This window comes from Tursiops truncatus, chromosome 10 (genome assembly GCF_011762595.2).
Source record: "Tursiops truncatus isolate mTurTru1 chromosome 10, mTurTru1.mat.Y, whole genome shotgun sequence".
NCBI lineage: Eukaryota > Metazoa > Chordata > Mammalia > Artiodactyla > Delphinidae > Tursiops > Tursiops truncatus.
In genome coordinates this window covers 29,315,392-29,330,686 of record NC_047043.1, presented here as the reverse complement: position 1 = coordinate 29,330,686, position 15,295 = coordinate 29,315,392, and the positions used below count along the sequence as shown (strand labels likewise).

The 15,295-nt window shown below is 44.5% G+C and overlaps 1 protein-coding gene across 4 annotated transcripts in view; it reads right to left on the bottom strand.

Moving 5' to 3' along the window:
* CLIC5 (chloride intracellular channel 5) overlaps positions 1-15,295 on the bottom strand; it is a 249,516-nt gene that overhangs the window by 41,008 nt on the left and 193,213 nt on the right. Inside the window, exon 9 of one of the 4 annotated variants that reach the window (XM_073810659.1) lies at positions 8,587-14,437. The exons of 2 other annotated variants lie outside the window; for them this stretch is intronic. In XM_073810659.1, coding sequence (XP_073666760.1) covers positions 14,423-14,437 — 15 coding nt within the window. In that variant the 3' untranslated portion in view covers positions 8,587-14,422. One more of the 4 variants, XM_073810658.1, reaches the window with a different exon arrangement.

Here is a 15,295-nt window from a genome sequence, read left to right as displayed (position 1 = left end):
GAGCATGTGTGAGGAGTTCCCACCAGAAATCTAAACAACGCCCTGGTGTTGCTGACAGCTTAATAATGTGACAAAGTTCAGCTCCTTCAATGACAGGGACAGGAATGCAGCTGGGCTGGGCTGACCTAGAGCTTTAAAAATACCCACCCTCCCCCTCCAACTCTGACCCAGCATTTGACAAATAACCTTTTCTTAGCCTCCTTGAAGGCACCAGACAGAACCGAGTGCCACGCAGGGGCCACACGCCACCGTTAAAATGTTAAATGGAGTGGCAGGGGTCACCGGAGTCACTTGGGGCTGACATTTATCTTTATTATTATTATTATTAATAATGCATATATTGCTTCTTGGTGCATTCCAGGGTTTTTTGCACTCCAGAATCACGTGGCTGGACATCAGCGGGCCCGATAAATCACCCCACGAACCCAAATTCAATGCAGCTGTCAAGCCGGAGCGGAGAGAAGCGGAGTTCGCTTAATTGAGCTGCAGCCGGGAACCGATGGGCGTTGCCCAGAAAATCAGAATAATAGCAGTGTTGCTGGTGACATTTCAAGAGCGAGATGTGAACTGCTAGCTTCAGCTCTAATTTTACAAGAGGGAATGGGCGGGGCGGGGTGGGGGTGGGGGTTGCTGGGGACGGGTGCAGGGAGAAATCCAGACTTCAACAAATATTTAAACTCTTAGGTTTTTTTTTTTTTTTTTCTGCCTCAAAGCCAGTACAGACAATGAGTTCCACATTGAGAAATTTCAGTAGAAGGAATTCCGTTTTTTCTTCTTTCTCTAGCTTCTTCTCATGTCTCTTGCCTGCCCACTCCTCTGCTCCATGCCCCTTCCCAGCAAAAAGAGAGCTGAAAGGACAGGAACCATGGGATCTGAGTTGGAGCCAATTTAACGGGCCAAGGGGTTACATATGGAGCCAGCAAATCATGGAACCACGAAGGATATTACTGATTTAAAGTTATGTATGTTAAAGCCCAAATCTTGACAACGTTCATAAAGGTAAAGGTAGCTAATGGAGAGGCTTAACGGACAGAAAATGGGCTTTATTCCCCGGCTGCCCTGACTCCCTCTTCAAAATTTTGGGGCATTTCAGTGGCAGATGGGCTCCCAGCCCCAGATTCTCGTGTTCGCTGATGTTAGCCGCTCCAAGGAGAGGCCTTAGCCTAACTCAAGGACAAGTTCAGCTGAAGCCTGCATTTATAGGAGCCCTCAGACACCATCGTTTGGTTTATTTTTGTGTGCCCGAGTGTGTGTTTCTTCTTCAGATGTTTTGGGGTTACCAGAAAACCCATTCCCTTTCCCCCCTTAATTTTTAAAACTGTGTGTAATTTCAGGGAAATTTGATCCATGTGTTTCAGATTCATTTGCACTTAATCACGAATATCCCTCTGGAAAGAGTTCTTTTCTCTCCCAGAAGATTTTGGAGTCCCTTTGAAGAAGCCCTGTAAGTGCCCTTCTACCCCAGGCTGCCCTGTCCAAGTGCAGAAGGTTGTGTTTGGCCAAAGGAAAACCAACCTAACCGCTGAGGCCATGGGTCTGGTTTGAAACGTCGAACTCGTGAATTTGGACAGTGTTCTGGCAATGGGGAAATGACTTCTGGTCCCAGTGTTTACACAGTCAGAGAAAGAAGCCTTCCGTTAAAAAAAAAAAAAAAATAGTGAAGATGTTCAGATCAACTCTAGAGCATTACCCCGTGGCCATTGGCAGGTCAGTCTCAGCCTCTGGTTCGCAGGTTCAGAATGAGCAATTGCTGCTTTTGTTTGAGGTTGTTTGAGAAAATGTTTTTAACCCAGAGACTCCCAACTACCAAGAAACACCCACGAACCCTCTTGGCTAGCTTCCAAGGGCCACAGCACAACTGTACCCAGGACACACATTTCCCCACCCTCCGTCCACAACAACCCAACCACTGCACTGAAGCCACAATGGCATCCCTTCCATCCAATACAAACATGTCATTACCGATCTCAGATTAAGTGATGCCATTTGTGTGCCCTGCCTCTTGGGTTTCAGCTGGAGTCCGCCCAACGGCAATGGTCACCACCCTTGAAAACCTCAAGGCACTTACAACTTTGGCCTTTGGCAGAATTCCCTTCACTGTCCTTCTTTAGCCCTGTGACTACAGACCTTTCTTTCTCCCCACTCCCTGCCCACTCCTCTCCTACTCGGAGGCTTTGGGAAATTTCGAAATGAGTTTCCAGTGGAACGAGGTTATCTGTAGAACTGAGTTTTGCTTTGAGTAAATGTCTTTGCTGTATTTCATCAATGTTTTACGATACAGATTTGTTTTTAACAGCCCTGAAATTAGGGCACTCCTTACAGTTGATGATGGGGAAGTATCATGGTGAGGTCATGGAAAGCATTTTCCTGTTTAGTGGAACACAGAATAATGATGGTGCATCTATTCTAGTCCCCAAAGAGGTATATAAGATCCCTTTTCAAAACACTGTGATAAACTTTTACCTCCCTCACTCATTTCTTCGCCGTTCTGTCTTCGGTCAGAGTATATTGGCCCCGTGCCTGACTCTCTGCACTCAGGAGGAGATGAGGAGAGTGTTGAAATGGCCCCTCCCTTTAGGAAAGTTATAATTTCGTTCTAGACAGAAGTGCATACACGACCAACCATGCAAAGCGCTAAATTAGTGGTGTGGCCAGAAGTGGTGGAGCAGATCAAGATGGAGCCTGAGTGAGATGGAGAGACTGAGCCGGAGGCAGGCAGCCTCACTGCTGGGTTGGCGCTGTGATCCAAGGATGTGAATTCCCACCTGCAGAGGGGCCTGTGGTGGGTCAGGGTCCCACGGTGAGTTCCACAGAACCGAGTCCAAGGGGAAGCTTTGAGAGAAAAGGGTTCCACTGTGAGGGTGCAGTGAGAGGGCATTGAGAAATGGCACTCTATTCCTTTCTCAGAGATTCCCAACACATCCTAGCATATCATGGGCTAATATAATATTAGAAGTTCACTTCAGAGAAGTTCTACAGTGAAGGACTCATTCAGATTTTCTTTCACTCAGTGTTTTCCAAATATATTTGTTCCTCAAATCCTTTATTTCAGTCAATAGCTGCTCCTGCTGTAATAAACCTTAGGAAAACTCTAAGGTCTCTTTCAGCATTCCAGGAATTCATGAGCCGATGTGGAGCTGCAGCACATGGGAGAGGAAAGCCTCAGAGAAATGATGCGAGCTGAGTGCTGGGCTCCTGGCTCAGGCGTAGAGTGTCATCACTGAGAGGAACCCTTTTACCAACTGATCAATCAAGAAACATGTAGTAGCTATGTGGAATCTAAAAAGCAACACAAGGGGCTTCCCTGGTGGCGCAGTGGTTGAGAGTCCGCCTGCCGATGCAGGGGACACGGGTTCGTGCCCCGGTCGGGGAAGATCCCACATGCCGTGGAGCGGCTGGGCCCATGAGCCATGGCCGCTGAGCCTGCACGTCCGGAGCCTGTGCTCCGCAACGGGAGAGGCCACAACAGTGAGAGGCCCGCGTACCACAAAAAAATAAATAAAAATAAAAAACAGCACAAATGAATGGATATGCAAAACAGAAACAGACTCACAGGTATCGAAAACAAACTAGTGGTTACCAGTGGGGAGAGGGGAAGAGGGGAAGACAAATTAGAGGTATGGGATTAACACGTACAAACTACTATGTATAAAAATAGATAAGCAAATATTCTGTACAGCACAGAGAATTATAGGCTTGTAATAACCTAGAATGGAGTATAATCTGCAAAAATACTGAATCATAATGCTGTACGCCTGAAACTAATAAAATGTTGTAAATCAACTATCCCTCAATAAAACAAAACAAAACAGAAACCAAAGATTACTTGGACAAAAAGAAACATTTATTAAGTACCTATAGTGTACTTAATAAATAGAGTTAAATGGGTATCATTTAATAATAATAGTATATAGTTTGATAAATGTAGTGTTCTGTTGCCAGGAACACAGAGAAATGGAAAACACTTCCCCTGACCTCGAGTGGCTCCTAATCGTGGAGAAGGCTGGGTGTTAACAAGTGGCCCCAGTAAAACAGCTGGTAGCTGGCAGCGGTCACCGAGGCAGAAGAAAGGTATCCTAAGGAGACTATGCACGGCATAGAGAAAAAGAAATATGAGGCCATGTCAAGAAGCTTCGAGTGTGGAGATGGCCCAAGACGGGTGGGAGGCCCTCCAAATTCGGAAGACATAATAAAAACATGAGTTTGGGGAGGGAGCAGAGGTCCTGACCTAAAGAAACCAATATAGCACAAGAACTTCTGCAAATTTCCACAGGATGAAAGGAGGGGAACATAACTGAAGATGGATGCTTAGGGCTGGGACCAATTGGCTGGAACAGTATCTGAAAGGTTAAGTCCCAAGGGAGCTGAGCCTTTTGAAATTCTAAAACCACCCTAAGGGGCTCTTTGGGGGTCTTGTCGGAATAGGTCCTGACATGGATTGGTCTGTGGTTCGAGATGGTACCACGTGGCCAAAGAAAGCAGAATCCCCAGCACCTCTCCCGGGTGCCACCCACCGTCCTAAGGCTGCCCAGGCTTTTGCCTCAGCATCCGGGTCAGTAAAGAAAGGTGAACCCGGGGAAGAAACTTGCCCAGCCCCTCCAGCGCTCGGCGTGCGTCCTGATCGAGTGTGTCCTGTCCCCATCCACCCAAGTCACACCTGCACAGACGCTTTGCATCAGCCCAGCTCCAAGTGGCAATTTAAACCTTTTAAGGCCACCTGTCGAGCACCCACTGGGTAGATTTCCTCTTATCACCGGCTCACGGGGAGTTACTGGATAATGTAATTATGGGGCGGGAGGATGGGGCGTTTTGATTTGTGTTCTTTGAGGATTCGCCAAGGGCATCTCTGCCAAATCCGTGATCACCTGAAAGGAAATCTGAAGGAAGAACCTGCTAAATAAATATTCCAGGTGCTCTTCAAGCAAATGGCTTTGAAAATTATTAAAAATTAGCCAGCCAACACAGATATATAATTCTGTTTCACCTTAATATTTTACACCAAGGTAGCATGCTATATGGGTCTTCTCTGCCCTTCGTCACTGCAGAGCTCAAAGGCGTTTGGGGTGGACAAAGCTGCGTGGGTGCGTCCTCGCAGGAGGAGGTGGAAGGAAGCAAAGGAAGACGTGTTTTCCAAATTGCCTGGAGCCAGGGCATGACAGGGTTGAGAAGCCCTTTGGATGTGGGATGATGCATAAAATAACTTCATGGAGCCAGACCTCTGATCTCCTGGGACTTCCCAGGACATCACCTGCACCCGTTCAGTGCAGATGCCCTCCAGTGCTTACGGCGGTGGGGGGGGGGGGGGGATGCCAGGGAGGTGACATGAACAGGCCACTTGGTCTCAGACTTGAGGGCACAGGACACGGAGATCCCACTTTTGATGCAGCCAGACAGCCTCTCTGAAGATGCTTGACTGACATCCCGTTTTGGCTGGAATATGTGGAAACAGATTTGGGAAGGGGCACACACAGGACCTTTTTAGAAATGAAACAGATGCATGGTCTATTCATTTCCCAGGGCTTCCGTAATACAGTACCACAGTCTGGGTGGCTTCAAACAACAGAAGTGTATTCCCTCGCAGTTCTGAGGGCCGGAAGTCCAAAATCCAAGCCTTGGCAGGACCCTGCTTTCCCTAAGCCTATAGAGGAGAGTCTCTCCTTGCCTCTTCCAGCTTCTGGTGGCTTCTCGTGGCTCCCTGGCTTGTGGCAGCATCACTCCAATCTCTGCCTCTGTCTTCACATGGCTGTGTTCCCTGTGTGTCTGTCTATGTTCAAATTTTCATCTTCTTATAAGGTTGTCAGTCATCTTGAATTAGGGCCCACCCTAATCCAATACGACCTCATCTTAACCTGATTACATCTGCAAAGACCTATTTCCAAATAAAGTCACATTTACAGGTCCTGGGGTTAGGACTCCAACATATCTTTTGGGGGGGACATAATTCAACCCGTAACACATGGATATGTGAAAAAGCAAAGATGCTATTCATATGATTTATTGGATCTATTGTCACTTCAACTTTGGGTTCATCCTCTAATAGAGGCAATGGCTTTTTATTTTTGGCTTTAATTTCAAAAAAGAGATAATCTTGTATGATGTAATATAATGTATAATAAACTCAGGTATAATGAAATTATAATACAGATATAGAAGGGGGCTGTAAACCTAAGGGGCAGGGAAGCTACTAGGGACCTAATTGTCACATGAAGTGTTCTTAGAAGAGGGGGAGGAGGACTGAGAAGAGGGAGAAAAATGATCAGAGAATCTTCATGGATTGAATCCCCCCAGTACCTTGGGCAGATTGTAGCATGACATTGACGAGGGAGCACGGTTAGAGAAAAACAAACAAGGCAGCACCAGCTTACAGTGTGTGGTCCTAACATTCCAGAAGATCCTAGTGGTGGGAGACTGTTGCGTGCTCACAGAAGTAGTGGTGCCAAGAAGAGGACTGAGGCGAGAGCAGGTCCGTGGGGTTCCCTCAAGGGGTACCCGTGGGGCATGAAACACAAAGCAGTGCGTGGTTCCGTATCACATGGGCCAAGTGGGCGGGGCCTTGCAAACCAAGGCTGCCCTGGGATTCCCCACAGCCAGGCATCATCTCTTCACCTGACCTTGGCTCCGATCTACATGTGATAAAGGGTATTATCTATCGATTACAGTTCTTAACTGAATTCTGTAGAAGGCCCTCTTAGCTGGTGTTTCTAATGTTCCTAGGGTTCCAGGAAGAGGGGCTAATGCTAGCAATATTCAATTAACCACCTGGGGAAGAAAACACGTGACAATCGATGCGGATGGTCATGCTACAGGCCAGGTTGAGCACTAAGGGCTGAATCTGGAGGAGAAGCATTATGGCCATTTATAACTTTGCTTCCGGAGCCTAAAGATGCCGTGAATGGTCTGGCTTTAAAAAATAAACCCTATGGGGCTTCCCTGGTGGCGCAGTGGTTGAGAGTCCGCCTGCCGATGCAGGGGACACGGGTTCGGGCCTTGGTCCGGGAAGATCCCACATGCCGCGGAGCGGCTGGGCCCGTGAGCCATAGCCGCTGAGCCTGTGCTCCACAACGGGAGAGGCCCATGTACGCAAAAAAATAAAAGAAAATAAAATAAACCCTATGAGTTCATCCGAACCTGTCATAAACAGATTCTGACACATATTACATAATTTTCAAAATTGGTGGGTAGCACTGTAGCATGGTCACATGATTCAATTAAAACATATAAAAATGTGTACAGAGAAAATTTTCCTTCCTACCTTTTCTGCTTCCGTTCAGTTCCTATCCTTCCCAGCAAGGAACATTAATAGTAGTTTTTTATTTATGCTTCCAAGGAATTATTAAAAATTTGCCAGCCAACACAGATATATAATTCTGTTTCACCTTAATATTTTACACCAAGGTAGCATGCTATATGCTTTTTCCTACAACTATTCCTATGAGTGTAAAATGGGGTATGTACATGTTTATTCATTACAGTGTTGTTTGCAACATCAAAAATTTGGAAATAACTCCAGTGTCCATCAAAAGGGGACTAATTAAGTTATGGAACATCTCCACTATGGAGTAATACACAGTTGTAAAAAAAATAATAATAATGAGGATAAGCCCTATGTACTTATATGAAAAGATCTGTAGGATGCATTAAGTAAAAAATTTAATGTATAAATAGTGTATTTAGTATGTATTTGGGGTAAGAGAAGGAGATAAGAATAGATATATTTTCACTTTCTTGCATCTGAATAAAGAACAGTCTAGAAGGATTCACTAGAACCTACTAAAGTCTTTACTTACAGATGGTGAAGGTAGTAAAATGATCAGAGACAGGGAAGGGGGTGAAATTTTCCAATATTTATTTTGTTATAGTATTTTAATTTTTGAACCACGCAAAGTGTGTTTTCTCTTTAAAATAAGACATACAATTAAAATAAATTAATTAAATGCACATCCCCAGCATCTGATAAGCATACCACAAGGAACTTACCCTACAAAAATTTCTCACACATGTTCAAAAATACCTTCAAGGAAGTTCACTGTAGCGTTATTTCAACAGCAAAAGACTGGAAATGACCTAAATGCCTATTAAATGTAGACTGGTTAAGTGAATTAAGTTACATTCAAACAGTGAAACACCAGGCAGATATTCCAAAGAATGTGAAATACGTATTGATATGGAAAGGTCTCCAAGATATAAGTAAAAAAAATGCAACATAAAAACATTGTGCCCCCATTTTTGATAAAATAAATTTGATGCATGCACATACTCCCATGTATCCTGTATTTCTATTAAAAAAAAAAAACTTGAGGGGCTTCCCTGGTGGCGCCGTGGTTGAGAGTCCGCCTGCCGATGCAGGGGACGCGGGTTCGTGCCCCGGTCCGGGAAGATCCCACTTGCCGCGGAGCGGCTGGGCCCGTGAGCCATGGCCGCTGAGCCTGCGCATCCGGAGCCTGTGCTCCGCAGCGGGAGAGGCCGCAGCGGTGAGACGGCCGCGTACCGCAAAACAAAACAAAACAAACAAATAAAAAAACTTGACGTGCAACGGGGTGTGTGTGTGTGTGTGTGTGTCTGTGTGTGTGTGTGTGTGCAGCGGTGAGACGGCCGCGTACCGCAAAACAAAACAAAACAAACAAATAAAAAAACTTGACGTGCAACGGGGTGTGTGTGTGTGTGTGTGTGTGTGTGTGTGTGTGTGTGTGTGCAGCGGTGAGACGGCCGCGTACCGCAAAACAAAACAAAACAAACAAATAAAAAAACTTGACGTGCAACGGGGTGTGTGTGTGTGTGTGTGTGTGTGTGTGTACACACATGGAAAATTTCCGGAAGCAAATACAAAAAGTTGCTAATGGTGGTGGCCTCTGGGAAGGGGGTGAGAGTGTGTAGGGTAGGAAAGTCACCTATTTTTCATTGTAATGACTTTTGAACTACATGCCTTTTTCTGTGTGCATTTTTTTTCGGTTAAAAATATTTACAAATAAATCAACAAATAAAAGTATATCCATACAATGAAAACTGCAGCTGTAAAACCAACAACTGAGGGAGATTTCAATGTACTTACACAGAACAGTTTCCAAGATACGTTGTTAAACAATATATTTTTAAATTTTAGCTGCTTCAGGGTTTCCCATACTATGTGTTACTTGGTTGACACTTCTACCTGGTGTTCAACCCACACCATTTTTCATTACTTGAGGTATGAACATGTCACATCCCTGCCTTTCAGATCAAGGATGACTCTTTTTGTTCTGGTATGTCTTCCTCACCTCTAAGACTTGATACCAGTCTTTTGGGTTGAAATCCTAGCTCCTACTGGCTTGTGGACACAAGCGACTTAACTGCTGTGGGCCTCAGATTCCCCATCCGTCAAAAAAAAAAAAAGAATACATTACAGGAATGCTGTACGAATTTGCAATAACTATTTAGCACATAAGGACCCAAGGGTAAGCATTTTTCAAGATGGTGGCTGTTACTGTCATTAATATTCCTTGGGATGTGGCCATCGGAAGTGTAGACAGGAGGGACCACACCCTGGTTTTGCACGAGGGGAGGCAAGGCTTTGTGTGTCATGGCCAAGGCTGTTCCAGAGGAAGCCTAGCATTTGGCTGGTCTATTTGGCCACAGTAGCCTTGAGCCTGTATCTCAGAGAAGCAGCAACTAATAATAGTTCAGAATTCAATATTCTCTGGGTGCAACTGGGGCTGTGTTTTGCTTATACGGTGCATTTAAAGCCCCTCTTAGGGAAGCTTATTCTCATCTTTTAAGCATGAATTGTATCTAGTGGCTCCTCCCCACTCCCACAAGATGCCTCTTGCTGCCTTCTGTTGCCCTGGGTCCATTAGTCCTATTTGTGTTTGAGTCTCTGTTTATAACAATGTCTTTCAGAAGAGGAAGTGAGGATGCCCATGTTGTCTTTCTTCACTTTTACAGAGTTAAAAAGAAAAAGAACTGCCTCCCCACTGTCTCTCCATTTCATCTCCCAGGGCAGCTCTGGGTCAGCTGGTCTCACTGATGATCCAGTAGGCTTTCTGCCTTGATCCATTGACCAGGGTCTTTTATTACTGACTTTGGAGCTCCTTGTAAGGTACTCCAAAAAAGCATTTTAAAATAGTGTCTAGTGGGCAATTTACATTTTAACTGCTCCTTTCACTACCCCTCGCAACACCCTCACGTAGTTCCCTTTTCTAGAATTAAATAACCACATCATAGCTTTTGGGCTCCATGTCTCTTTTAGATGTTGAACTTGGCCCTGTTACGGTCTTTGTTTATATAGTGGTTCAGTTAGGGTCTCATGCTTGTCCCCATTCCTCATCTTTCTCCTAGTGTGTGTCTTCAGGTTATATGGCATCTTGATAAATTAAGGGCCAGATAGTACTATCTGGGCTTGTTTTTCTGAGAATCCTCTGAGAATCACTGACGCTGTGATAAGCGATTGTGCTCAAGGAGTCATGTGATCGTGAGAATGTGGTGGGTGTGAAAGGAAAGACTGAAGACCACCGTTTTCCAAAAGTCCTTTGGTTCCGGGTGAATGTCAAGTGTCTTTTCCCCATTAATTAATCTAGGATTTAAGATCGAAGATCTGCCTGTCTCTTGGGTTTTATTTTAGATGTCACAGTACTTTGGAGACCATTACCCTAGAAATACAGACCTGGATTTCAGGTTCTCTCTCGTCACTTTCCTACCACACTTTTACAAATCCCAGCGGGGGACCTGCTAACTTGCCATTTTCCTTTCTCTTTCCTTTATCCACACTCATCTTCCCTAAGGGTGGGCCCAACTTTATTCTGAAGGTCAAAAGCTCAATGAATGGTGAGAATTTCTTGTGGAAATTTCTAGTAGAAAATAACACTTCACAAGCCCAATACTAATGTTTCCAAAGCTGCAAGCCAGCGAGGACCCCTGTCTTTCCCCACCACCAACACACAAATACACCTTCCCCTATTATGTTCCCAATACCCTGAAGACGATACTGGCAGGGTGTACACTTGGCTTACTTTTATGTGGCCTCAAGTAAGGATGTGTTTTTTATTTTTTAATTTTCTTTTATTTAAAGGAGGAATTCTACATTTTTTCCCCTTCTACTTTAAAACTATACCAAGAAGTTACAAGGGGATCAGCAACTTCCTCAAGAAACAGTTTATACTCAACTCATTCCATGATGTGGCAGCCTCATGGGTATGTAGCAACTGAATTACAGAGGAAGACATGAGCACAGTTTCTTGTGCTCTCCAAGAGAGAGAAAACCTAAAGTCAGTAAAGAAAATGGAATTGTGCACTTGGGAGAGATCTTCAACAAGTAGACAAATAGATAGCAGTCAGATCTATTTCACTTCTCAAACTGAGAAGAATTGAAAAATAATACAACCCGATACTGGCAATGATGTGAAAACATAAGCACTCATATTCTTCTGGTGAGAGAATAAGTTGGAACAATCTGGAGGCAAAGTTAGCAATACTATATATCAGGAGCCTTAAAATCTGCATGTCTTTTGATTTGGCAAATCACCTCCAGAAATTTATTCCAAGGAAAAAATAGAGGTAACAGAGAATCTCACCAATCGGAACTTCATTATAGCATTGATTATCAGAGTAAAAAATTAGGAATACCCTAAGGACCAAGTAATAGGGAATTGGTTAAATGGATTATGATACATAAGAATGATGTCATAGATGAAAAGGGACTTGGAAAGATGTTCTTGATACATAAGCAAGAAAAAAACATTAGAAAAACAGTATAAAGAGTGTTAGCTGACAATTACACCCCCCCCCAAAAAAAAACCCAAACCAAACTAAACCAAAACAAACCAAAAAAAACACACTAGAAAAACGTGATTAAGAAAAGCTAAGTTTATTAGATTTGTTTCAATAAAGAAGAATACAGAGTCTTAGCAGTAGAGCAGAAAGGGGAAGCTGCAGGAGGAGGAGGTTCACGGGCTTTACGCCAGAGCTGAGTGATTGATTATAAGATGCGTCTCACCAGGTGGGGAACTGGTGGGGATTGAACGATTTATGACATAACAGCTTTGGATTGATGGACACAGTAAGGTACGGTCTTGAAACAAACGTTGTCGAGCAAACTGTTGATCTTGATAAGTAAGCAAGTATTTTCTGGAGCAAGCAGCAGGTTATTTGTGCCTAGTCCTGGTATAGTTTGGCACAGAAACAGGAATATATGTTTTGCTCACAACTGTTTACCATAGAGACAAGAAAGTACTTGGATTTCAGTTGTCAATAATAGCTCTTTTGTTAAAAAAAATTGTCTATATTTATATTTCAATCTCACTAGATAATTATGTGTAAATTAAATGTGGTTATCTCCTGGTGGAGGGGTTACAGGTATTCTTTTAGTTTCTTCTTTCTTGCTAGTTTGTATTTTCTAAGTTTTCTCTAATGAACATATATTCAGAAAAGAAGATGCATTCGTTTAACTCATATTGAGTCAGATAATTGCAGGACTATAGCATCCATAGTCACTCTCACTTCAGAACTTCTAACCCATTTCTGAGGACACCCAATCGAGGCAGAATTCTGTGGCCTCCTTGGGAAACTGGCTAGATCATCACCTAATCCAACCATTCGATTCAATGTGCATTAGATGGCTTTTCATCTGTTCAGACAGATAAGCGCTGTACAGACTGTATTAGAAGCATCCATTCTTCAGACGTATAATGAAAGCATACTTAACAAACACAGACATGCATTTCTGTCCTGGACTCTGTTATCATTCCACGTTCAGAATTACGATACAGTGGGGATCAGGGACTCCAGGGAAGTCGATACAGTGGGGATCAGGGACTCCAGGGAAGTGGTGAACCAGGAGTCTCGAATACTGTCTCATGACTCTCCAGTCAACCACTGATAAATATTTTTGAGCTTCTGATATTAGCTGAGGCATGGCACAAAAATTGGATAACCTACGTTCCAGTCCTTAAAGGAGCTTAGTTTTTCATTGGGGAAGGGGCTATGAGGAGTGATTGACACACAGGGAACAATGCCAAGTAGCTACAAGATGGCATATAACCAAGCCAGGGGTGGATCAGGTGTTGATTCTATGCTGGTCTCTATCATGACACTTGTACTATGCATCTTGTGTGGTCTAGACTCCAAGTCCTATACAAATTCACTGGTTTGAAGGTTTGGGACATTGAGATATTCTAGTTAAAGACGGGTTAAACTCAAATTTTTTAAAATGTCCTTTCTTTATATTGAAAATCTTTCCAAAACTTGAGTCTGGTTTACTTTCTGCATAAGTAACTGTAGCTCAGTGAACCTAACTGCGGGGCCCACAGTCATTCTCATTGCATCTAGATGTAGATTTCATTCAGGGTAGATGAGAAAGATAGGAGGCTGATGTGGAGGTGAATTGACTCCAAAATAGCCTGAAATTTACAAGACACCCCCCCAACACACACACACACACACACACACACACACACACACACACATTCCTAGTATCCATGTGTTTTCTGGTGATCATCTCTTTCCATTAAAGACTACAGTGAGACCTTCCAACAGATTGAAGATTCCAATTGGCCAAAATGTCATTCCACTTGAAATAACCCTTTATTATTCATAAATACTCTTCATCAGGGATTTCATCATCTCATAGGCAAGAGGCCTTAATAACCCCTGGGGGAAACGGAGACTCAGAAAGGGACTTCATGCCAAGTCACATAGTAACTAAGTGATGGACCTACGATTAAAATCCTGATCTCCTTGTTTTTAATCCTCCGCCTCCTACCTCTCTAGTCTGACACCCCATGCCTTTCCCCACAAGGCAAAACTTACTGGGGACTCTGGCGATCTTAAGCTACTAGACATAAGAGTAAAAAAGACACGGCCCACAACACCTTTGAGTATATGAGATGCTCCCATCTCCAAGTCCACCTTTTGGAAGCTCCTCTGGAACAAGGCACAGTTCTCCTCAATGCCAAGCACAGTGATTGCCACTCGCATGCCCCTTGGTTTTGTCACAGCATAGGGAAGGAAACAAGATGCAGAGAGATGAAGACCCACGTTCCTAGCCCTTGGTCAGCCTGTAGAACAGACCCTCTGCACGCAAACAGTAGAAACACAGAACACCTCCTGGGTGAGCAAGCTGATGATCTAACTGGCTATTAACAGCAACAACAAACTTGGCTAATATACCACTTAGGATGTTTTGGCCACTCATACTAATAAACAAAGAAGCAATGAACATCCTCAAACAGTCTAGGATGTATCACAGGACAGGAAGTGCAGAGGTAGAACCAGTCTCACGATTTGACATTTCAGCAGCTCGGGCTCCCATCGAGGACCCAGGCTCTCTCCACTCTTGCTGCATTTTGCAGTGTATTAGTGCCTTTGCCTGAGGCTTGGCCCTCATGGTCTCCAGAGGGCGGCAGTGCTTCCAGACCTCACACCCACATTCCGAGGGAGCACCAGAGGCAGTGACTTAGGGAATCACTTTCTGAAAAACAAGGAAATCTTTCTCAGCAGTTCCTGAACAAACCTCCCCTCACAACACTGGGTGAAACTTGGTCAAGAGTCCACTTTGAAACCAACCACAGCCAGGAGGACAGGCTCAGACCATTCATAATTCACTCCTGAACCTGGGGTTGGAACCATCCTCACCTGAGTCACAGGAGGGTGGGGAGAGAGTGGGCAGGTGGGGAGAAGGGAGGAATGGGGAAGTGGACTCCGACCCCATCAGAGATCGCCAGAGGAAGATAGGGGTGGTCGGGATGGAGAGATAACCACCAACAGTATCTGCTCTGAGCTGCCGGCTGCCTCTCCCACCAGGACTTATTCCCTGAGTCAAGGGTCTGATCTCTTCCAAGGGATGAGAAGCTGTTCTGACAGAGCACGGAGAGCACCGAGGACTGCCAGGACCTTTGCACCTTTCAGCAGTGTGAATGCTCACAGAGGTCCTCCTCAGGTGCAACGTTGACTACAGGTAAATTCTTTTTTTTAAATTTTATTTTAATAAATTAATTAATTTATTTTTTGGCTGCGTTGGGTCTTCGTTGCTGTGCGTGGGCTTTCTCTAGTTGCGGCAAGCGGGGGCTACTCTTCATTGTCGTGCAAGGGCTTCTCACTGCGGTGGTTTCTCTTGTTGCGGAGCACAGGCTCTAGGCACGCAGGCTTCAGTAGTTGTGGTGCACGGGCTTAGTTGCTCCGCGGCATGTGGGATCTTCCCAGACCAGGGCTTGAACCCATGTCCCCTGCATTGACAGGCAGATTCTTAATCACTCAGCCACCAGGGAAGACCCTACAGGTAAATTCTTACTGAGGATTCTGGGGACCTTAATCCAGAGTCAGTGACATG